At 46.8% G+C, this 22,994-nt stretch overlaps 1 protein-coding gene across 5 annotated transcripts in view; it reads left to right on the top strand.

The window, feature by feature from the left end:
* The first annotated feature begins 237 nt into the window (after positions 1–237).
* Positions 238–22,994, top strand: part of ST6GAL1 (ST6 beta-galactoside alpha-2,6-sialyltransferase 1) — a 43,539-nt gene continuing 20,782 nt past the window's right edge. For 2 of the 5 annotated variants that reach the window (XM_082055819.1, XM_082055821.1), the window contains exons 1-2: positions 238–378; positions 14,061–14,227. In XM_082055819.1, coding sequence (XP_081911945.1) covers positions 14,222–14,227 — 6 coding nt within the window. In that variant the 5' untranslated portion in view covers positions 238–378; positions 14,061–14,221. Of the gene's footprint in view, positions 379–1,333; positions 1,470–14,060; positions 14,228–17,158; positions 17,284–22,994 lie in introns of those variants that run through there. The other 3 variants (XM_082055820.1, XM_082055826.1, XM_082055827.1) reach the window with 3 other exon arrangements.

Genomic DNA, 22,994 nt, shown 5'->3' with positions numbered 1-22,994 from the left:
CTGCTGGTCATGGGCAGCGGTTTGTCTCCTCCGCAGCTCTGCCATGGCGGGAGGAGGATGAGGATGCTCTGGAAGCCGCTGCCCTGCTCTGAATAACTGGTTCTTTCCAGGGAAGCAGCTGCCCTGAGTTTTTTGACCGGTGCCATCCCCCCCGGTACCGTTCACCGCCTAACAGCCCGCGCGGCAGCGGGCAGTGGGCGGCGGGGCGGGCACCGCTTGCCCCCTCCCCGCCGGCGGCAGCCGGGCTGGCGGCGGCGCCACCCCCAGCGCGGCGGTCCCGGCCCCCGCCTCCCCCCGGCTTAGCGCAGCGCCGCGCAGGGGAGCGGCGCTTAAATGCCTCGGCCGCGGCGGCAACAAAGGCGGGCGGCGGCGGCGGCTGTGAGTGACTGCGCGGGCGGCGGGGACGGGGCGCAGGTGCCGCGGCGGGGCGGGAAGGGCCGTGCCCGGCGCAGCGCCGCGGGGGCTCAGCGTGGCTGGGCCGGGGCGGCTCCGGCGCGGGGGTGACGCGCGAACGGTCTCGAGTGAGCGGCGCGGAGCGCTGCCTTGAGTGACAAGTGCCAGCTCCGCTGCGGCGTAACTTTGTTAATACCTTTTTGTTTGTTTGTTTTTAATTCTTACAGCCCCATAAGTGTAAACTTTTAAGCGGTAGTTGTTCATGACCGTAGCTGCCCGGGCATTGCGTCTCCCCTGCCTCGGCCGGGCACCCCGGCCGCTGCCCTGGCTTTACTCCCCGGGAAGCGTTGCGGTCCCGGAGCCGCTCGGCGGGGCTTTGCCAGCAGAAAACCCGGTCGATCCCAGCCAGGGAGACTGCTCCGGTGCCTCCGAGGAAGGTTGACCGCGGAATGAGGCAGATAATGCGAACGAAAAACGTACCCTATTCTTCCAGCCCCTTCCTCTCCTTGTATCTGTGTTTGCTCTCATGAATTTAAGTGATCTCTGCTGGCGTGGGTCAGTCCGTAGGGACCTGCAAGTTGTAGCAAGGGATATACCCTGTAAGTAATTTTAGAAGTAGCTAGATTGGTTTTTAATAGCTCACAGCAGGTCAGACTGTAGAGAAGAAAAATAATGTTTAATGTGTTTTTGTTTTGCCATACACTCGTAGGTTTGTTGTTTTTTTTTTTTTTTTTTTTTTTTCAGGGCAAATCTTGTTTGCTGTATTTACAAGCCCCCCTGCTAATCAGAGCAATAGAAGGAGACCTGGGGAGGTAAAGGAATGGGAACTGCTGCTGCTCTATGCTCTTTCCATAACTGCTTGCTGCAACTGGATCTAATCACTGACAGTGTCAAAACAAAAATATCTGAGAGGGAGAAGGTGCCATTGCAGGGCAGCTGGATGTAGCAGGAGATTTTCTTGGCTGTGAGGGAGTGAGAAACCAGAGCTGCCTATTAATGTGCAGGGAATGAATATAACTTGCAATGTGCAGCTCCTTCTTTAGTGGCATGCTCACTGGACTGCACTTGCCTAAAAGGTTGGTAGCTAATTAACGGGATTTTATAACTGTCCTAAATGAAGGATTGTGGAATAGTTTTCCTGAGCTGGGATAACCTCAGGTACGTGGGAGCACTGTCATGCACATCTGTGCCATCCTCCTGCTCAAAGGGGAGGCAGAAGAAGGAGACCCCATCAGCATGGGATAGGCTTACCCAAAGTGTGTTACTGAGGGGGAAAGGGGTGGTTTTCTGGCCTCAGCTTTTGCTGCAAAACCTGGTTATTTGCCTTGGTTGCCTGTGTCTTGGAGGGTTGTCCTCATCGGCTAGAGGCCAGGACAAGATGAGGTAGTGAGCACACATCCCTCACACTTCATAACCTTGCCTTGTGCCTGGGTCCTTGTGTCAGTGAAGGTTTAGGTGAAGCTTTGAGTAACTGAGGAGTTTGTATAGACATGAGTGATGCTGAATGTTCCCCAGGAGGAAGAATATTCCCAGGAAAAATCTTCCCCAGAAGGCCCCTGGGACAGAGGCCAGGAGTGTCTGATGAGGCAAGCTTTTCCTATTAGCTGCAGCTTTTGCTGTTGGAGGGTGAGGGCTTGGCTGGCTGGAGTCAGCAGGCGCAGGGACCTCCGAGGGCAGGTCTCCTCTGCTCTGGGCAGCCGATCTCCTCACTTCAGCATAAGCTGCTGCTTTGGAGATGATACAGGTGCTGAGTCTAGACAGATAATCTGTTTTCTTCTTGTTAAGCTAATAAATGGGTTTGCTGCTGCTGGAGGTGATCGCGCTGCAGAGACACGCAGCTCCGTGGTGCTGAGGGGTGTGTGTGTGTGTGCTTGGGGAGCTCTGGTGCAGCTGCTGTGGGTGCTGAGGACAGGACAGCCCCGTGGGGCTGCAGCTTGGCTCCAGTCAATTCTGTCACCTGGCTTGCTTTCCTTCGTTTTAGGGTCTCTGCTCTTAGGTAGGCTAAATACTGTGGAAGGAGCGCTGGTATGCAAAGCAGCAACTCAGTGTGGGCTTTGTTGTGTATTGTGGAGTCCTCTGCCTGTGTGCCTCTGGCAAAAGCTGTGGCTGCTCTGAAAATGGAGAGGGACACCCCATGCAGTGAGCTGCCACAGTATCAGCGGTGCTGCACTGCTCTGCTGGGTGTGTATGCATCTCTTGCTGTCAGCGAATGGGAGGTTAAATTTCAGAAAACAGGAGGAATACACATGACCATCTCTAGCTAATTTCTGTGCAAACAAATATTTGTTCAGGGGGCTTTGATAAGCAGGTAGCTTGCTCAGATGGCTACTGTTTGTTTGCAAATACTCTGTAACTTGGTTAAAACCAAACCACAGAAACGGAGGTACATCGTTGTTTGCTGAGACCTAGTTTGCTATGGACAAAATCAGCAAATACTTAAATCTTGATTAGAAGCAGTTGCTGGTAGACTCCTCTATTGCAGGAGCTGGAAATGCATGGTAGGAATTGGAGGTACCTGTACGAGCTGGCCAGGGATGGTCTAATGAATAGCAAAGTGGACACAGCCAGTAATGGTTCATATCTTTAACTCTGTCCTTGAGACTGTGATGCAAGAGGAACTTGGCTGCAGAGCAGATTACTGTATGTTCAGAGGCTTATTTCCCTGCCTGCCTCTGTCAGAGGATAGACAGTTTGCTGAAGGGCAGCCCTTTGCCAAAGGTAGCTGGTGTGTGACGTTGCCACGCAGGCATCTTAACCACAGGTGCTTGGGAACTGCATGTCTCTCCCTGCTTCTGTGTTGCTCCAAGAGGCAGAGAGTGATAATGGGTGCTGGCCAAAACCCATGTCAGGTTGTCCTGCCCTGTGCTCTCAGGCTGGCTGGCATGGAGGAGATGTTTGACCTCAAGTTCTTCCACCTCTTGTGCTTCTCCTGACCCACTGGACCTGTTGCATTGCCAGCTTTTGAAAGGGCAGAAATGATGCAGCAGAGTCATGGTCCTGCTCCATTTCCACAGGAGCGGCTAAGCACAACCTTTGTGTGCACAACCCTTGGTGAAAATCTAATTTTCCTGTTCTCAACTCAACAGTCATAAAGATCATGATAGAAGACCTTACAGAATCGTTTTGATGCTCTTTCTGAAATGCACAGACCTTTATCATAGCCCTTGTATTTTGCGCAGGATTAGCAATCAAAGAGTATTATGAATCAATCTGATACTTTGTTTTAACCATAGCCCTTCTTAGATTGCTGAACTATATATTATAGCTTTCGCTGGAACTGCTTTGCTGAGGATGGGCTTTGCTTTGGAGTGTGAGGTGGCCCAACTGCTGGAGATCTTTGTGTTCGGACAACATTTTCATTGAGATTACGTAGAGATTGACTGAAATTCCTGATCGCTTCAGATGTGCTTGAAGTCTGCACTGCTTGACTGGTAACTTGTCTATGAAGTGTGAAATAGAAGTATACTGCCTTTGAATGTTCTTTTAATTATAATTGTGCTGATTGAAAAACTAGAAGATGAAATGAGATGCTTTCAGTATAAAGTGCTCTTAGATGTCTAGCCAGCAGGAAGCATTGTTATCAGATGCTCTAATCACTTGCGTGATTAAAAACCTTGGAAAAACTAAAATATTTGAGGCTCTTGCTTACAGGTAAAAATCAAGCTTTGTTGCCTTTCTGAAATGTGTGTGTTCCCTGGTGCAAGAGCTGGTAAAGGTCCTTTCAAGTGGTGTGTGTGTATGGCAGCATGTTCACCTGCAGGTCTTGGGTATGAAATCCAGTTTGGTCTTTGAGCTGCTAGGAACTTGTCTGGAAAAGAAGTAATGAGGCTGTGTGATGGAGCACCTCTGTGCAATGCGGGAGGTCTGTCCTCTAGTTTTTTTGTTTCCGCAGGTCCCAAGTGGTGCCTTTGCTTAGCTGGAGTTTGCTGGCCCCTCAGCAGAGTTTGGGAGCCACGTGCTGAGTTTCTGCCTTGGGTACTTGGCTTGGGGTGTCTCTTGAACTTACAGTTGTGCCAGCAACTCATCAGATGATTTTAAATATTTGCTCGTGGTCTGTTCACCATTTAGCACAACCCTGTTCTCAAATAAAGCTTACACAGAAAATAGCAACACTTGCTTATTCTTACTTCCTTATAGCTCAAAAAGTCTGTCTGTGAGAACTTTATTTGAAATAGAAGCAATGCAAAGAATAATCCCACCTTTTACCAACAGGATGCTGCAGGGCAGGGAGGCCTCTGCTTTTTCACATTTACTCCTGTGCCCCAGATGCCTTTGCCTGGGCACAGTATGTCTGTGCAGGCAGGAGGGGAGAGAGTTACCAGACTGTACTAACGCTTCCCCCTGCTCCTGATGCGTTTCCTCTGGGAACTGGCAGCTGCTGAAAACGAACTGAGCAAAACTGCTTGCTGGTGTGTACCCATGTGCTGCTGGAGGGAGCAGAGACCCTGAATGCACACAGCACGGGAGGCCAGTCTGTCTGTCTGCCTACTGCATGCTGATGTCTATTCAGCAGCTCCCATGGCACTGGCAGGCGTGTTTGTTGTGGAGCCCGGGCCGTGCCTAGGGTTCCCAGGGCTGAGAGAAACTGGGAACAATCTAATGCTCCTGTCATAAATGGTGCATCCATTCCTGTGTACGATGCATGAAGCAATTTACATTTTCAACTGTAAAATTTTGCAGAAAAATATAACTTGTTGACATCAGTGTTTGATTACTTTTTTTATTTTTTTAATATTATTATGGCTTGCCCTTTTAATCTTTGTAACACAGCATTTGTCGATTAGCAAATCAAAACAGTTCAGATCAGCCTGACTGTGTTTGCTGGGTTTTCTGCAGGTACCCTGCCAGCAGAGTCCCTTGTCCTTGAAGAGAATAGGGTGACACTCAGTGGGGTGACACGGCAACAGAAATTGTCCTGGCAATCTTGCAGCAGTGATAACTACTTTCTAAAGTGGATCTCCTGGGGACTAAAGGAGATCCACGGTTGTAGTGTTCCCCTGCGGATGGCTTAATCTCAAGGAGCTGCTTTTTATCTTGAAATAACATTTAACTCTCAATACCAGAATAATGAGTTGTTTGTTTGTAAGACAGAGCCCTCAGGAAACGCTGCAAGCCTGTGCCTTCTGGACAGAGTGGCTCAGGCACAGAGCATCTCAAAAGCAATTAGTTTGTATTTTAAATAAATAAATAAATAAATAGAAATCTTCCCTGATTGCTCAGAGGATGTACCTTCATGCAATGAGTTGCATTGCCTAGCAAGACTGAAAATTTGAGCATGATTCTTTGTTAGCTAAGTTGAGATGTTATATTTCTTTATTTGCTTGTTATTTTTTTTTTTTCTCCTGCCCCCAAGCTATAGTTCTGCATAACGTAAGTATTTAACTTGGGTCCAGGGGTGGATAATCACTGTGTTATTTCTTGATTGTCCCTATGACCCAACTGCAATTCTTCTGTTCTTTGTGCTTGCAAGGGGTCTTAAAGAAATTAGAGGTTTGGATGTACAAGATGATAATTGTTGGGATCAAACTATGTATATTTTTGTTTGGTTTACATTTTTAATACAAATTTATATTAATACTCCACTCTTATTTGCCCAGCAGAGATTCAGTATAAAGAATTGTTGGGGAGTTGGGCACTTTAAGTGAGGTCCTTTGGCAGAAATGGAGCAGAGATGGAAACTTGTGTTCTGGGTCCTGTGTGCTGATTTTTCACAGACGAGTCTGACTGAAGTGCTGTATATGTTTTAGGAGACTCTGGTAGGTCCTGGGTGGATTTTGCTTTCACCCAGGCAATTGTGTCTGTGAATTTGAACCTTGTTTCCTGTTAACAGCTGTTCTTGCAATCTTGAAATTCATTTTTCACAAGTGCTTACGTCTGTGCAAGAGTGGAGCTTTCCTGGGAACATCATAAAAGAGTGACCAGTTGTGCCTTAACAAATCCCTTCCAGGACTGGGTGGCATGTATTTTATGGAGTCTGTAACTCTGCTTAGGAAGCTGCCTTGTGCCTCTGTCCTGGAGGGGAACCTCCTCTCCAGTAAGTGACATGCTATGGGTTACTTCCAATAAATGCTGAAGGGGCTGGATTTAGTGGAACAGAGATGGGATTCAGGTTGGATGAATTGGCAACAGAGATGAAGGAAATAGTCCCAAGGATGCACTTTTGTGTTGGAGGCAGGGAGATTCCTGAAGACAAAGGTGGAATCGATAGCAATAAATATTGCTTGCCTGTAACATGAAAGCGTATTTTGAGAGATGTGAGAGCTGGAAAAGGAAGAAGAGCGATGCTGGAAGGACACTTCAATACAAGAATGGCTTGCGTGATGGGTTGGTCAGACTTTCTGCTCCCAGTACAAAGTGGAGACTGAGGGATCATTGGCATTTTTGGGGTCTTCAAATTTAATTTAATGTGTGTTAAAGAAGAGTCATCTTGAATCTGGCAAAATGAACAGATCATCTATGGATTGAGGAACCTGAAAAGGCAATGAGGACTTGGCATTGAGCGGTGGCCCCACGTGTGGTGTGCAGGGACCGCTGCTGTGCTGACCATGCCGAGCCGGCAAGGCTCTGTATCAGGGATCTGGAAAGCGCAGAGAGCTGGAAGGAATCTCCTTTTATTTAGATTTATCTGCTGGTTTTCAGAGCACTCCCTACTTGCTGTCTTCTATTGAATTCTTTTATAACATAGCGTGGGGGTGGACAGGGAATATTTTAGGTCCTGTGGATTCGGTTCAGCAATTTCAAATGTGGTTAGGAGTGCATATTTAAATTGAGGGGAACTCCTTCAAGCCTGCACCTGGGGTAAAAATCAAGTTAATTTTCAAGTGTGGTGTAGCTCCCTTCTGCCTTTCCTCTCTCAATTTTGGAAATTTCTTTGTGCTTTGTAAATCACTTTGCAAAGCACCTGTCTCTTTCAGATGGACAGCACAGATGCGTTTCAATGAGCTACACGTTCTGAGGTTGAGGAGTTTTCCTAGTTAGTAGGGGAGTGCATTTCAATAAATACTTTAATAGATATTCATGGATTGTGTAATTAGATGGATAGATGACCATATACTTGCAATCTAAGGAGGAAAATTCAGAAAGGTTAATTAAGGGTTAGTTGTAAAAATGATGTCAGAAATGGTATTAAGTTTCAGCATGGGTACTCTTGATTAAATGTAGTTTAATTCATGCTGAAAGTGAATGGAAATGAAGGAAATTGAAGCTTACCGTAGCTACAGATGTGAGGATGTACCAAGGTCATTAATGCATTTTAGCTCATACTTTTAAAATTCATGCCTGCCAATAATTTGGCTTGATTTTTCCAATGTGTCTCCATGCAGACAACACTCTGGAAGCTTGACTTTTTTTGAAGTATTGCAGAAATGCCTTTTTCACACTCCTGTTCCTTTCACAACCTCCGAGCCGAGATTTTTTGCTGAGTGAGGACAGCAAGTAAAACCCTATGGGTAACGTTTCGTATGCTTAACTTTTACACCTAAACATCATCTCACTGGTGCGAGCATTTCACATCTGTAAGGTGTTCTCACGTCATGTCTTTCCACAGGTGTGCACCGAAGAAGGTCATTGTGGCAATGGAGTGGCTGCCTCTGGGGCTGCAGGAGCAGGCAAGGGTTGGCTCTGTCACAGCTGTTGCTGCCCAGGGCTCAGCATCACCATCTGCAGGGGTTTAGGCCAAGTCTTAGACCACGCATCTGTCAGAGAGTTTATCAGGCAGCGCTCAGCCTTCTCAGCACCTCAGCGGTGGTCGGATTGGCAGCTGAGCTGATAAAACCAGTAGCTGCTGTCAGGAGGTCTCAGGTCTTTCTTACCAGCTTCCACCCATGCAAATCTCCCCTGGTTGCCCTAACTCCCTAATCTGGAAGAAAACAAATCCAGGGTGTGATTAAACACTACACAGGGCTTCCAGTAAGTGGAGGGAGCAGCTGTGAGCGTGTTGCCAGCCCCCGTGTCCCCCGAGCCTGCAGTCCCAACATGTGCTGTCCCAGGAGCTGCGGGATGGTGACGATGGCTTTTGGAGAGCCTGGCCCACCATTTCCACCCTAAGCTCACCTGTCAGGATTTTGGTAGCTGCAGGCTGTGCTGGTGGTGTTTTCATGGCTAGATTTACCATCACTGGCAGCTTTTCTAAAGTGAAACATGCAGGTTGGGTAAGAGGGTAATCTCGTCCTGCTTCTCCTTGTCTGAGATTGCTCTGCCGGCTATTGCATATTTTAATGCTGTGTGTTGCAATGTTTCAGTAGTTTTAAAGCATTTCTTAGATGGGCAGACTAAAAAGCACCTTGCAGGCATGCCCAGAATATTGAATCCACACACCTTTTCCCATGGCCAAATGCCTGGCTAACCATGTGCTTCAAGAAACCTTCTCCTCCTTCCACTAGTGCTCCTTCCAGCCCCTCTCAGCTCCTGCCAGATTCCTGGCAGCCATCTCACAGAGAACTTCGGATTTCTCTGGTCCTTGAACATCTTTGAGCCCCCAACCTCCTTTGCTCTTGTTCTCTTAGGTTTCATGAAAACAAACTCTGCAATTGAAAGAAAAAATCAAACTAAGGTGAAGAAAACATATCAAAAATCCCCAAACAAACCAACAACAAAAAACCCCTAAAAAACACCCAAAAAAAACAAGCAACAAAAAAACCCCACAACACCAAAAAAAACCCACCCAAACCAAAACCCCCTCCAAATGTCCAGATACGTTCTGCCTCTCTGTAGTTACATTTCTTATCTTTCCCCAAACCGAACTTAGCCTTTGGTTTTATCAATAGTTCTAATGAATTTTTTTACAGCCACTTACCAGGAAACTATTAGTTATGTGTTTTTGACAAAAAAGTGTACTGGTTCAGAGCAGGTGAGCTGCAAAAACTAGCCCTTAAAAAAAGCCTGGGAGAAGCTACTTTGGTGTTGCTCTGGTTTGGGGAGGAGGATCAAAGAAGTTGAGTTTATCTCAAGCAAGATCTCAACCCCTCTTCAGCTGAAGGGATGGTGTTTGGGTTCCTGTGTCTTCTGCAGTGCCATTGGATTTGTCCAGTGCTCACAAAGACTTCTTGTTCTGGGGTCGGGTTTGTTGCCTAAGCACAAACTGGCCAACTTCTGTGTGTACCTCAAATTAATTGCAGCAGTAGCCCTAGGCTTGTCCTAGAAGTTGCTTTAATAAATGTGGCTTTAATGAGAGTGGAGGGACTTTTGCATTTCCCCTGGAAACTGCTGCTTTCTGCTTCTCTAGCTTCAGCAGCGGTTGATGTCCAAAGTCTTTCTCCTGCAGTATTGTGAGGCAATTGTATTGAGTAAAGGTCAACAATAGCTTGTTTGGCTGAAGGCTTCAAAACCAGGCAAAGCTCTGTCCCGTCAAAATGAATGTTACTCATGGAATTCCTGTAGTTCATGCCTTTGTTATTTTTTTATTATAATTTATTTATAAAAAAGTTCCATTTTGTAGCAGAGGTGTATTCTAGTAGCATCAACAATGCCAAAAATTTATGTATAAATACAACAGTTTACATTGTAGAGATGGCAGGTTTATCAAATATTATTGTGACCTTGTGGAACTGTTAAGCTCTCAACCTGGGCCTTAATAGCAGGAGGGAAGGGTTGCAAAGCCAGGCTCTCAGGAAGCAATATAGTGTTTAAGTTACTTATATAGCCCAAATTTGACTTGGGTGTGCACTGCAGCTTCTTATTGAATGGTTTCACAGCTTCTTCCCAGTGTGATGCTGCCTTTCTTGTGCAAAATGAATGTGTATTTGTGATTAGTTTTGTTGCCTTTTTTGCTGCTTGAGGTTGTGCTTTACTTGTTGTGCACTTAAACCCTGCACTAAAGACAGAAACCCATGTTCTCCGGTATGCTTCTCTGTGGTGCTCCTCATAAATGTCTGAGCATCTGCAGTTTGCAATGCATTTGTTGGAAAATATCTCTGTATAATGGGGACCTGAGGCGTGCACAAGGTACCCAGCCAATTTTGGGTGTTCTTCTGGGAGTTTGCCAAGACTTCACTTCTTCTAATAATTTCTGGCGCCCATTGAAATGCTATTCTGGTGCTGAGAACTCAGCCCGTGTGCAGACTTGGTCATGAGTCTGACCTTATGCAAGGATCTGGCAATAAGGGATGTGAAAAGTTTATTTTAAGGTGTTTGTTTGGTTTCATAGCAGCTTTAACAGAAGCAAGGCAGGAACCACTTCTCTCTGGCAGCTTTGATTTACCTCTCTCATGGTACTTTGTCTGGCCTTCGTGCCTTATTTGCAACACTCCTTTTTTAACTTATTGGAAAAAAACCCAGGCACAACCTTGTTTTAGTGCTGTCATTTAGAGAGTGCTTCTGCTGTGAGCTGGATGCCTCAGTCCACCACACAGACTTCTGCCACTCAAGTGTTCAGCAGATGGTAGTAATCAAACAATTTTCTCTATGGAACACTGGTGGAGAGAATAAGATGTTTCACTGATAGGTTGTGTGGAGAGGATTTGTTGGCCGGCTGGCACTGGTGACCTGTGGGCTCTGCCCATGGCTCAAGAGACAGGTAATTGCTCCAGCTGTTGCCTCTTCTTCAGCTTGTTCCCAGACCAACTCCTGGTCCTTGCCTTAGTCTTCTTCCTTGACCAGTCCTGGTCTGAAGCTCAGCAGCATCTCATTCCCGTTCCTGGCTGAGCCCTTGCCTGGGCTTCACATCCCATTCTCCTGCATGAGATAGACCTGTCCTACCCAGGCTTTTTTCCTCCTCCCATCATCTCCTCCCCTGAGGGATGTGAGCAGTGGGTGCAGCTGTCTGCTAGTGGTGGCGTGTGCTTGTGTCCTTGCTCCCCAACAGGACACCCTGCAGCAGCGTGTGTCGGTGCTGGTCTGAGCTGCTGCACTGCATGGCCTGGGGGCACTCGGGGATTTTATGCTGCTCTGCAGTGGTTCAATGATTTTCTATTTAACCGTAATTAACCTGACAGGCGGGGTTTTGATTATTATGTGGTAGAAGAGCTGTGGTGACAAGATTTCTAATTTGAGGATGAATCAGCATTAACAATTAAGCAATAAACAAATACCATTTCTTTTACAAGAACACAGACAGCAGGATGTTCTCCTCTGCCACAGCATCTGTTAGGCAATTGGTTATGCTGTGGCTGGCTAAGGTGGGAGGAGAAATTATTTCTCATCCATAGAAAGCAGATAAGCCATATGTCTCTGCCAGCTGCCATGGGAGGGGTGCTGGATGACAGTGGAGGCTTGCAGCCTTCTCTTGCCTCCTTGTCCCACAGTCTGTGATTCCTGACTGTTAGTGCACATACCTGTCATGCTTGAGCCTGGATTTTACTAGGGTATTAATTAATTTCTTTCAGGCAGATGAACTCACCTGGGCTGGTACTAGACCTTCAGCATCCTACACTATCTTTCCATACAGATCCTATGTCTGAGGAGGAAAGAATAATTAATGATAAATTAACGATAACTTTTACAACACTGTTGTGTGTGAGAGGGTAATTTTGGGTCATTACTTGGTATCTTCCAAGGTATTTTCTCTTCCAGTAACTCTCTACTGGTTTTCCTGCTGGTGCAGATGCTTGCGCTGTAGAAATGCTGTGTTGCTTAATTTGTCAAACTCAGGCTTGACCAGAAGGCAAGGGGACCTGGTCACTCTCATGTTCATGGCTTGTAGGGCAAGTGCTGAGGATTCCAGCTCTGCTGTGGGATACTGCCCATCCTGTAGCTTGTGGCTCCCAGCATGGGCTCTGTGCACATCTGGAAGGAGCTGGGCCACCAGAGATGCTCCTGAGCAGGCGATCTCACTGTCCTGCTGTGGTGAGGGTTGCATGTCCCCTTCATCCTCTTATCTCTCAGAGGTGCTGGTGGGTATTTCTGAGCACTGTGTACCCCCTTCGTAGGATGCAACAGGTGGACGGCTGAGCCGTTGGTCCCAGCCTGGCTGTTGTGATCCCTCTCCCAGCTCTCTGGCTGCCCCAGGTGCTGCTGTGGCAGAAGCCACACACCTTTGGTGTCATCTCTGGGTTCACTTTTCAGTCACATATAAAGGCAGTCTTGGGAAGGGAGGGGGGAGCCAGAGGTGGATTGTCATAAGTTTTTAAAAGTGGGGTCCCTGAAGAAGTGCTCCCTGGCTGGACAACTGGTATGCAGGGCTTGCTCAACAGCTTGTGCTCCTCTGCATCCCTTTCCTCTCCTGTTTGCGTAATTTGTCCAGCTTAAATGTGCCTTTACTGCAGGCCACAAAGCCTGGTGTGCAATGACACTGCTGAGCTGGCTGGCTGGGGATTTCCTAGGCTGGCATGTAAATGTGCTGGGGCTCAGGCTCACCATTACTCATCCAGCCTTCCTGTGCTGCTGTACAGCTGTCCTGTGGTCTGCCCATCCAAATGTTCTCCCCTGAGGGTGTCCAGCTCTGATTGCTGATAGCTCACCCCTTGCTGGGTGAGGTGGCTCTCAAAGGGGCAGCCACATGGAACTACTGCGTCTGGGAGAAGCAAAGAATGTTATTTTTCAGTGTAGCAGCCAGCTCTTTCTGTTTTCCTCCCCTTTGACGTAACCCTCAAGTGTCATTTTAGTTTCATTATTTCTCACCCAGAGAGAACCCGCACCAGCTGACACTGGTGGGACCTCAGCGCTCGTGGTAGAGCTTTGCGTGCCAGTGTTGCTTTGCACTGAGCTGCACCCCTCTTCTTTTTTCTACCTTCTTCCTTTCTTGCTTTTTATCTCTCTTTTCTTTATCTTCCACCCTTTCCTCATCACACAAAGCTTGTAAAGCTTAAGCTTACCTCTTCCCACTGCATTCCCTCCCCTGCCACGGTGTGCTGCAGTGTGTTAGGGTCCTTGAATGGTGCAAGCTGGCAGTAATTTGGGAAATCAGCATATTAGGGTCTCTCCTGAAGCTGTGAACACTTGGGTTCCCTGCTGAGAGCAGAAAGCTGAGCTGCTGGACTCAGGGGTGAAACATATGCCAGGCCATGCACATACACTGGAAACTTGCCCAGGGCAGGATAATTATGGGAGGCAGCGTTTTCAAATGTACTCTCACTCACTAAACAGTCTTGTGATTAATATCTTATTTAAGAGGATTTTAGGACACGTGCTGCAGTTACACTGAGTTTCTTTTCAAAGTAGGGGAGAGGTTAGAAAAGTAAACTCTAAAAAAGGCTTTTGTGTTTGCAGGAAGGGTCATCAGATAAGTGCAGCGCATCACTGCTCCCTTGCATCAGCACAGGCAGGGGGTTTTGCTATTTATGGTTCAGCGGCACAGGCATCCGCAAGAGGGGCTTTGCGCATGCATTTATGCAGGCTGCATTGCTGAGATCTCCTTAGGGACCCAGACCGCCAGTGCTGAGGGCAAGTTCTGCACTGATCTCGGCATTGCCAGCTCTCCCTGGCCTGGTGCCTAGAGTTAAGACTCTGGGGAGTCTAACAGTCTAACCAGCCAGCAAGTCTTCACCAGCCTTCAAAATAAGACTCTGTGTGCTGTTTTACTCGGGCACAAGTAACATTTAAAGGTGTTGGTGGCTTGGTTGTTGGTCTTACCCAGGACACCCTGACCTGTGGTGTGGGTGCAGCAGCATCTGCAGGCTCTGGGCATTTCTGTGTTGCTGTTCTGTGGTGCCAGCAGACAGTTGTAGTCCCCAGTCTGCTGATTTCTGATCAATCTGTGGCTATCTAACGTCTTCCTCTTAATTTCTTTCTAGGCTAGAGAATTCGATTAGAAGGGAGATAGGAGCATGAAGAATTGTGTGCAGAGCACCGATGTGCTCCCCGTGGTGGTGTCTCCTATGCATCTTACCTGTCAATCTGCTTCTGCCTGGAAGGCTTTAGTAGGAACTGCTGTGGACTGCCAAGTAACCTGGAGATGAAGGTGATGACGGTGGTTCTTTTCTCATCCCTGCCCATCTTTTCCTTTTCACATGCCTGCAGCATGAGCATGACTGCTGTTGGCATGATGAGGCTACACACATTCAGAGGCACTGCTGTTTACACCAGGGCTGTTTTGTTTTGCATGCAGGGCTGGGAGGACGGTAAAGAAAGTGGGAAGGGTTCTCTGCCATTCCCCTTGCAACTATCCTATATTTCTCTTTTAAAGCAAAATAAAACATTTATTCTGCTTCCTGTGGGAGCCCATGTTGATATGTATTGGTTATGCTCCAGAGATACATGTCTAAGATCCAATGATTATTCTGACTTGCATAAAATTAGTATAAGATGTATGCTGAGGCTCATCTCAGGGTTTTCCCCAGAAACCCTCTGGAGATATAACTGGCGATGCTTAGAGTAATTAGCCAGCTGCTTTCACAGCTGACCTCTGCTGAAGATGCCTGAAGTGCTTGTGTTGTTGGTGGCACTACTGTTCCTTTCTGTCACTCTTCCTGCCAGCATCTTGCCCCTTAACGCAGCACTGAGCTGTTGGCAACTGCCTCCTGGAATGACGAGCTAGTCCAAAAGATCTGTATCACATATTGAATATTCCTAGAGCTTTATGGTTCAGTTTTGGGCCTAATTGGTACAATATTGTGTGAATGTTGCTACCCTTTGACATGCAGTTACTGTACACCATAAGGTTTTGATCATGCAAAGCAAGACTCTTGGGCAGCCTGAGCCATTGCAGTGACTGGGGAGGTGATGCTGCTGGAGTCCCCATTCCCTTGTGCAAGGGAAAGCAAACTTGGCAGGGGACATTTTTAGAGGTGACTGCAAACGGCAGTACGGGGTTTATGCCTGTTTTCATGTGTGAAGAAGGTTTGGGAAGACCTCAATGTATAGCTGCTGCTTTAAATCCTTAACTTGCTGGCATCGAGTGCCAGATGTTGCTCCCCACCTCCTCCTCTGCTGGAAACATGCTAATCTCGCCTCTCCGCTTAAACCCTGAATCGTTAATATGGAAAATGCACTACCCTTTCTCCCTCTCTGCCCGAGGAATGCTTCTCCCTCCCAGTGTTGTATTACCTTTAGCATTGCAAACTGGAACACTTGGGCTGTGCTGGTGGAGCTGCAGCAGCCTGCCTGCCCGGGGGGCTGCTGGATTTCCACCCCCAAAGAGGGCAGAGAGCAGCCAGAATTTGCATGGATGTCAAGATGAAGCAGTGTGGGGCCTGGGGAGTGCTGGCTGGAGGTAGGTGAGTGGAAAAGAATAAGAGTGTGGCACATTGCCTTGGGCATCTTTGACAGCTGCTCTTTTCACGGGGAAAGAAGGAAGCTAAGCTGGAGTCAGCTTGACTTCTGGTTACTAGATTTGGGTATAGAATAGAGGATCAAAAAAGCAGGTCAGCAATGGAGCTCCACCCCGTAAAACATTTTTTTTTTTAAACAAAGGTGGGTTTTAGTTTTGTTTTTCTTCTTTGTTCCTCTGTAGAAATCCTCTGCTCGCTGGACAAGGATGTGTCTTGCGGTGTGACCTCAGGTGGGCTGGTGACATAGCAGGATCTCGTGTAGTCAGCCTCTCCTGGGAGGTGTGGAGGCACAGGACAGCTCTGCGTGCATGTTCAAAGTACAGATAAGCAGCAGTGATGTATTACTGTTATTTTGGCCTTGGTTGGATGCCAGACTTTGGGACAGCTGAAATCCAAGGCCAAGCCAACCTCTCAAGCACAGGCTCACCCTTAGCGCAGAGATATTCCTTCTCTTAATGTGCTTTGCTAACACTGAAGAGTTACTTTCCATTTGTGCCAGGACAAAATTTTCAGCCCCTTTTGAAATGCTCGGAAGCCTTCCTGTTGAACAGCCAAACCCAGTCCCCTGTTACAAAATACGGTTTCAGGCTAGGAAGCCTGGTTAAACCTGGCTTGTAATATGCAAAGGCTGCTGGGGGTGTTGAATATTTGAAAACCAGCAAAGTGATGTATTTGTATCTCTGTCTGCCCAACCCTCTTGTCAGCAGGTATGCTGTTTAATATGTTTTCTCTCTCCTCCTTTTGGGCATATCTGAAATAGGGAAGTAAAACCAAAAATAGGAACACACACCCCTTCCCCCCGCTCCAGTGCTCCATGTAGCTGTGTGGGAGCTTCTGACTGCTGCTTCTATAGAAAGGGACTGGTGGCTGAGCAGAGTCTGCCTGTTGGACAAGAGGGACTGCTGATGTGGTGAGTCTAGATGGTCAAAGGTGGAGGAGAGAAGGACTGGGATGTGTTTTGGTGTATTGCATCCAGGTTTAGCAACAGTTCTCCAAGATGGGTTTCCAGACCAGTGGAGCATGCTCAGTAAAGCCTTGGACCACACACTAAAATACAGTTCCCTTTAATTATAATAGGATGATGCATATGTAATCGTATTGTGTAAGATTAACAGAGTAATTAATTCTGCAGACTTGATGCTGAACTGCGGTGCCAGCCCGTCTGCTTGTTTTTGCTGCAGTTTTGCACATGCTTTGGAGGTGGTCCCACCAGCGCTATCAGTTTGGGGCAGCTTTCTTTATCAGGAGTTGGCTGCTGACACTTGTGGCTCTGCAGCCACTCTGCTATCAGCCTGTTCCTATATGATCAAGGGCTTCTGCTGTCTTACATGCATGAGGTCCATGCTGCGGTACATTATGGCAAGAAGACACCCATCTCAGACATTGCTTTGCACTTGAAGCATCCTGTGGGACATAGCTCTGAAACATCTTGGTGAGCAGAGAACACAAGCCCAGAACAGCTCTGCACACAGGGCATCTGGGAGAAAAGCTGACAAAAAATGCAGATAAAGAAAAGACTTCCAACAAGGAAGATTTGAGGAGGGCTGGAGGTAGGATACAGATCTTGCCAAGGCAGGAGGGCAGCTTCCTGCCACCGCTCTGTGAGGAAAGGCTACAGAATCTAGAGTGTCTGCTCGTGCAGTGCTGATGCTGGAAAGGATGTGAAGAGCAATAGGGAGGATTTCCCAAGAGGAAGAGGAGAGTCCTGAAGATGCAGACACAGTAGGAAGGCACCAGTTCTTCATGGGTAACATGTATATCCATCTCCGGCCCTCCTCCCCTCTCCATGCTGTGCTGTGCATCCTTGATCTATTAAAAACAGCTCTTTTAAGTACAGCTGCAGTCAGAGGAGCGGTTTTGCCAGGCGCTAACCACCAGTGCTGCATGCGAGGGTTTGATCAGATGGTGCAGAGCGCTGGGCTTTCATCTCCAGCAGCAGCAGCGCCCGGCCAAGTCAAAGGGTTCAGGGGAGCCGGCGCCTCTCGACAGGCGCGTGGGAAATTTCCGCTCTGCTTCCTTGCTCTCACACGAACCGTTTGTCGCCTCTTTGGGCTGTAACCTGCCGAGGTCTCTGAAAGGGCTGTGATGTTTGGTTGTATTTTAAAGATCTCCTAAAAAGGGCACGGGTGGTTAGCTGCACATGTTAGCTGCAAGTGTGCTCATTTCTGAAGCACTGATGTTCTGTCTTGTTCGAGATGGTTACAGATAAAGCCTTATGGAGATCCAGACAAGATAAGGCTTTATACACAACCCAAAGTGAGAGGAACCTAAAATCCACTGCAGGCTTATAATTTTTACCCTTGTGTTTTGGGGAAAAAAAATTGAAAATTATTGTTCCTAACAGACTTCAGAAAATACCCATCAGACTGATGCATTTTTTAAAAGTAGTGTTTTCTATATTTAATAACTTCAGAAGGAGGAAGAAAAATTCAGAGAAGATTATTTGTAAAAGTAATTTCCCTTGACAACATACAACTCTGACCTATATGTATGCTGGACAGCTTATAAAAAAGCTTTTATTTCAGCAATATCAATTCCTTGTTGGTATCCTGGATGCATTATTATTTAATTTAAAAATAGGTAGAAATAGGTATAGAAGTACAAACATATATGTATTTGTTATATATTGTAGGGAGATACACACTTCGGTGTAAGCAGGAGAACCTTAGCTTAATTGGCCTGATTCTTGAAAATAAAAAAAAGAGCAAAACCACCAATGAAATGCAAGTTAATAATCCCAAAGTAGCATGAGAGGGCTTTGCAAGGCTTCTGTTGTTTTTCTTTGCTTTGAAATTGGAGCACTGCAGCTTCTTCTACATGAGAGGAGATACTCTAACCAGCATACCCAGGGCTTGGGGGTTCTCTGGCAGTTTTGCCTCAGGGGCTGCTGATATGATGGTGTGAGGACGGAAAAGAAATGGTGTGCAGGAGAGCCCAGGATGGCCAGGACTGTGTACCTTCAGGTGCCTGTGCAAGCTTAACATGTGGTGTGGTCAGAGCCGAGCTCCCATCCTGGGAAGCTGGAGGGGGAGATGCTGGAGCAGAGCGCAAGGGACTCTGCGGGTAAGGATCCCTTCGGCAAGGAGAGAGAGGAAAGTGGAGACAAAGGGTCATCTAGGATCTGCTCCCACAAGACTAAGGTGTGATTCCCAAATAAAAAAACTTGAAAACTTGTGACTTAAAGGCATATCGGAGTAAAAGTAGGCAGATTTGTTTAAATACAATGAATGAGTAACTTTTAACCTAAAGCTTGATCTAAGCCAGATCAAAAGTCAGCCTTGTTTAAAGTTCAGTGAACTTTAAGCCCAGTACTTTTCTACTCTGAGCTTGGGTCAGATGTTGAGCAGCAAGAAGAAATGGCTTGTCTCAGGTAAACTGGGCATGTGCTGGAGGTGGCACAAGACCACCCTTGCAGTCCTGAGGACCCTGCGGGATGTCACGGTGTGTGAGGTCTCTGCTGGGTGGAAACACTCTGGTTTTGCTCTAAAGCGGTTTGGCTTGGTGTCCTCCCCACGCATCCTGTGCGTCATCCCAGCAGCTGGCAGCCACTGCCATGCGTGTAGAACATCTCAGCTGGATTTTGGCAGGTTCCTTGTCTGCTCAGAAGTGTGTCTGCTGCTGGGATGTGGATCGTTTGGGCACTTGCACTGACCTGTGTGGTCCATTGAGGCACATAATTGTAAGAGATAACTGTCAATAGTGTTTGCTGCACAGCCTCATCTCTGAGACAAGTTCTGCAGTGTTCTGCACCTTCTCTCTGGTTTGTAAAGGTTCATTTCAATCAAATATCAAGTGTTTGATGCTGCATCTCAGTTTCTTTGTTTGGGGTGGGGGAAGCCCCAGCAAAGCACTTTGGACTTCTGTGTCTGGGCTATTGAGATGCTACTTGAAAGAATTGGGTGGATTTGGGGATTAAGCTTCCTGAGTGAGAGCGGTGCAGTGTAGATTTTATTAACATTGAAACTGAGGGCATCTGCTTCAGTGATGCAGTTTGGGTCAGTATTGTGCCGTCGAAGCTGACCTCCTGATCGCCCCTGCACATACCATGTTTCTGTCTATACTGGGAAGCAGTTTCTGATTGAAGAGTGCTTGAGTCAGGCGAAACCCAACAAAAAGAAGTTTTCCAATAATAGTCTAACATTTAGTGGTTGTACCAGCTACTTGGGTTACTGCATTTTCCAGCAGCAGGACACCAACAGAAGTCGTAAGGAGCACACTGTCCCATCATGTGCTTACATGTGCTTTTTTGAGCTTCAATATTTAAACAGAACCAGTTGGTGAAGTTATAAAAAGAAGAATGGCATCAACTCTGCGAGTTAATGCTGTTACATGTGTGCTCATCTCAGGGCCCTCCAGCTCTTGTGTGCTAGGAAATGGCTTCATTTTCAGCACTTACGTTTAGAAAACAAGGTGGGGAGGTGAGGAGCGGAGTGTTGTAAATAGTAATGGAAATTGTCAGTGGTTGAGAATGGCCTCTTCTGAAGCCGTCTGTTCTAGGCGTGACAGGTGCCCAACTTCTATGTTTTGAGGGGAGTTTTGTTCACGAAATAAGCCATCTGGTGTCTTCATGGCCAGGTGACACTGAGTGGAGCTGCGTGCTCTTGTGCAGGAGTTGAGCTCTTGGCAGTAACATCCTCCTCTCATATCTCATCCCTTCTTCCATATCTCATGCCTTCTTCCAGCGAAGTGCTGGTCCTAGGGGGAGACAGGGGCCTTTCATTGTTCTGAGAGGCTCAGGGAACTTTTTTTTAGGCCATACAGGAGCTCTCTAAGACTGCTGAAACACGCTGTGCTAAAAGCAGTATGAGAGCCAATATTGAATGGAGGAGGTACAAAAACATCTGGGGCCTCCTTCACTCCTTTAGGGAGAAAGTTATGTTTTTGTTGGAAATATCTGTCTAGATCTCTTCCTCTGTGCTTTAAGTTGCTACCTGGCTTTGATGAAAAACACATTTGTGCTGAGATTCATTGGATATCTTGTTTTTTTTTCCCGCTTTCCCAGCCAGTGTTCTCTGTGTTGTGCAGCTGGTTGAGCGCTGTGCAGCAAGCCCTGCACGCTCAGCCCGTCTCTGTCGTGCCAGTAACTCGGGTCTGCTGGTGCCAGTAAGGCAGTGCCACGGGGCTGGCAGCGTGGGTTGGCATCCTTTGTAGTGGAGGTGCAGACTCCTGTGTGCATGAAATTTCTGTGGCCCTAAATACCAGAGGGGAGAGAGCAGCCTGCTTCAAGGGGAGGTTCAGATTCATGGTGGATCCATGTAGGTGCCATCTGCAAGCTCTGCTGCCAGGCTTATTTCTGAAATGCCGACTGTAGGAAGTGAATGATGTATTTGGGGACAGGAGCTGGATAGTGCTTTCCAGGCTTTACACCTGGTTTTCTGATAGGGGAATGAGCAGGCTAAAACCACTTAGAGTTATTAGAGTGGAGAGACAGTAAAATGACCCTTATTGCCTTTTTTGGCCTTGTTGAACTCCAGTAAACTTTAAATGTGTTTCCATTTCACAAGCATGGTGTTTTCCTCCCTCCAGCAACTGTGTAGATTTGTTGCACTTCAGATCACTTGATACCATGCCCATAACCTCACAGATCCGTCACCGAGATGCTGACAGGGTGTGCAAGTGGGGAAGAAAACAGGAATTCTTTGGATAGGTTGCACCTGGCACCATGGAGCTGGCAGATGTGTGGCATGCTCTGTTTGGGATCTTGCAGCTGGAGCTGGTGTGAGTCTGTACCACGTCCTCCATTCCCACCAAAAAGTGGGCACTGCGTGCTGTTTTGAGAGACGCCTGTTTGCTCTTGCAAAGTATTCTCTGGGTAGGAGGAACCACTGAACCTGTTTTCCTTTCCTGAGCATCTAGAGGGGATGCTGAGGGACGAAAATAGCAAGGAGGCTTTAAATGAAGGCTTTATCAGGAAGGTTTCATGAATGGTTTTTATAAATACACATGTGAAACTTTGAGGGAGGAGGAATGTCTTAAGCTCTTCAAATATGTATAGGCACCCAGATTTGTGCTTTACTTTTATATTGCCTATGACTAATAAAATTGAATTTTATTCCAGCAAGGTTACTTTCCTGGGGATACTCTTGTGGGCTTATTGATGGTAGATACATTTGAAATGATACTACAAGGGGACAGTGTTACCAGATAAATAAATCAGACTTGTATTTAAAAACCAGGGCAGCACTTACTGTTATTAATGTCTTAGGTTAATGTATGGTTAAGGTTAGTCTGAATTAGGTTTTGGTTGGACTTGATGATCTTGAGGGTCTCTTCCAACCAAAATGATTCTATGAAGTCCGGCCAGGCCATGAGCTCCCTGTGTGAGGAGGTGACTCACTGATGTGTCTTGGCAAAATGCATGTTTGACATCTGCTACTGCAAATATTTTGACTTCAGAGAACCTGGCTGCTGCCTCAGCAATGAGCGATATCTGAGACCTTGGGGTATTTGGACTCCTGTGTATCTGCTGCCTCAGCTGCTCTGCTGCAGCCTGGCACTGAACTTGGACCAGGGCTTCCTTGAAAGCTTCTGCTGGGTTAAACCTGCCTTTCCTCTGGTCATGTCAGTCTCGGTTTAACTAGTGGAACAAATGGTGTGTGGCAGAAATGGTATCAATTTAGCTTTCTGAACACTGTGGCTACGGAGGGTGAAAGGTAGTATTTTTGGTTTGTGGAAAAACCTTATCATTGTAACGTGTATTGTTTTTTTTTTTCCCCACCCCTTTTTTCTGACAAAATAGTTAAAAGTGATTTTGATGTTTCCATTTGTATTCTGTGCCTCAAGTTCCTTGCATAGAAAGAGGAACTATTCTGATTTTTGCCGGATAAGTAATTGAAGTGCCTGTTAAATACTTTTTCTTATGATTTCTGTGACAGTTGTTGGCTTTGATGGGCTCTAATAGATGTCCATTCTAAAATTCTCTGTATTGCTGTCAGGATGTGCCTTTTTTCTCAGCACCTGATACCTTCTAATGAAAATTCTTGATATCTGTATGTCTCTCATATGTTATAAAGTATGGATTTCTCAATGAAAACCAATCTATTTTAAATGTAATGCAAGAAGTGTTTTGTTTAACAGAGAGGGGTTTGAATAGTGCTTTCTGAAGTCGGTGGCCAGAATTCCCATTTTATGTCAGTCCTGCAGTGAAGTTGGGGTGGTGGAGTGCTGCTGTTGAGCGCCAGCCCTGCCATCCCCGAAAGGGATGAGCTCTGGGTATGAAGAAAAGAACCAAATCTCAGTAGTGCTGCCAGACCCAAAACTAGCAGTGGTGGGTGCACAGTTGTGCAAGTTTATTTCCCTGTCTTAGTTCAAATTGAATTAATTCTTCTCTGAGCAAGTCATAAAGAGTTATTGCATTGTCCTTGAGGAGATGGAAAGACATCACACCCACCTGCAAACGGCTGGTGTCAGAGAATATTATCCTGAAGGGTAACATAGCTGCAGCTGGCACAAAGTATG

This window comes from Streptopelia decaocto (genome assembly GCF_964273445.1).
Source record: "Streptopelia decaocto genome assembly, chromosome: 6".
Classification (NCBI taxonomy): Eukaryota; Metazoa; Chordata; class Aves; order Columbiformes; family Columbidae; genus Streptopelia; species Streptopelia decaocto.
Note: the sequence above shows the minus strand (reverse complement) of the source record. Positions and strands in the feature narration are given on the sequence as shown.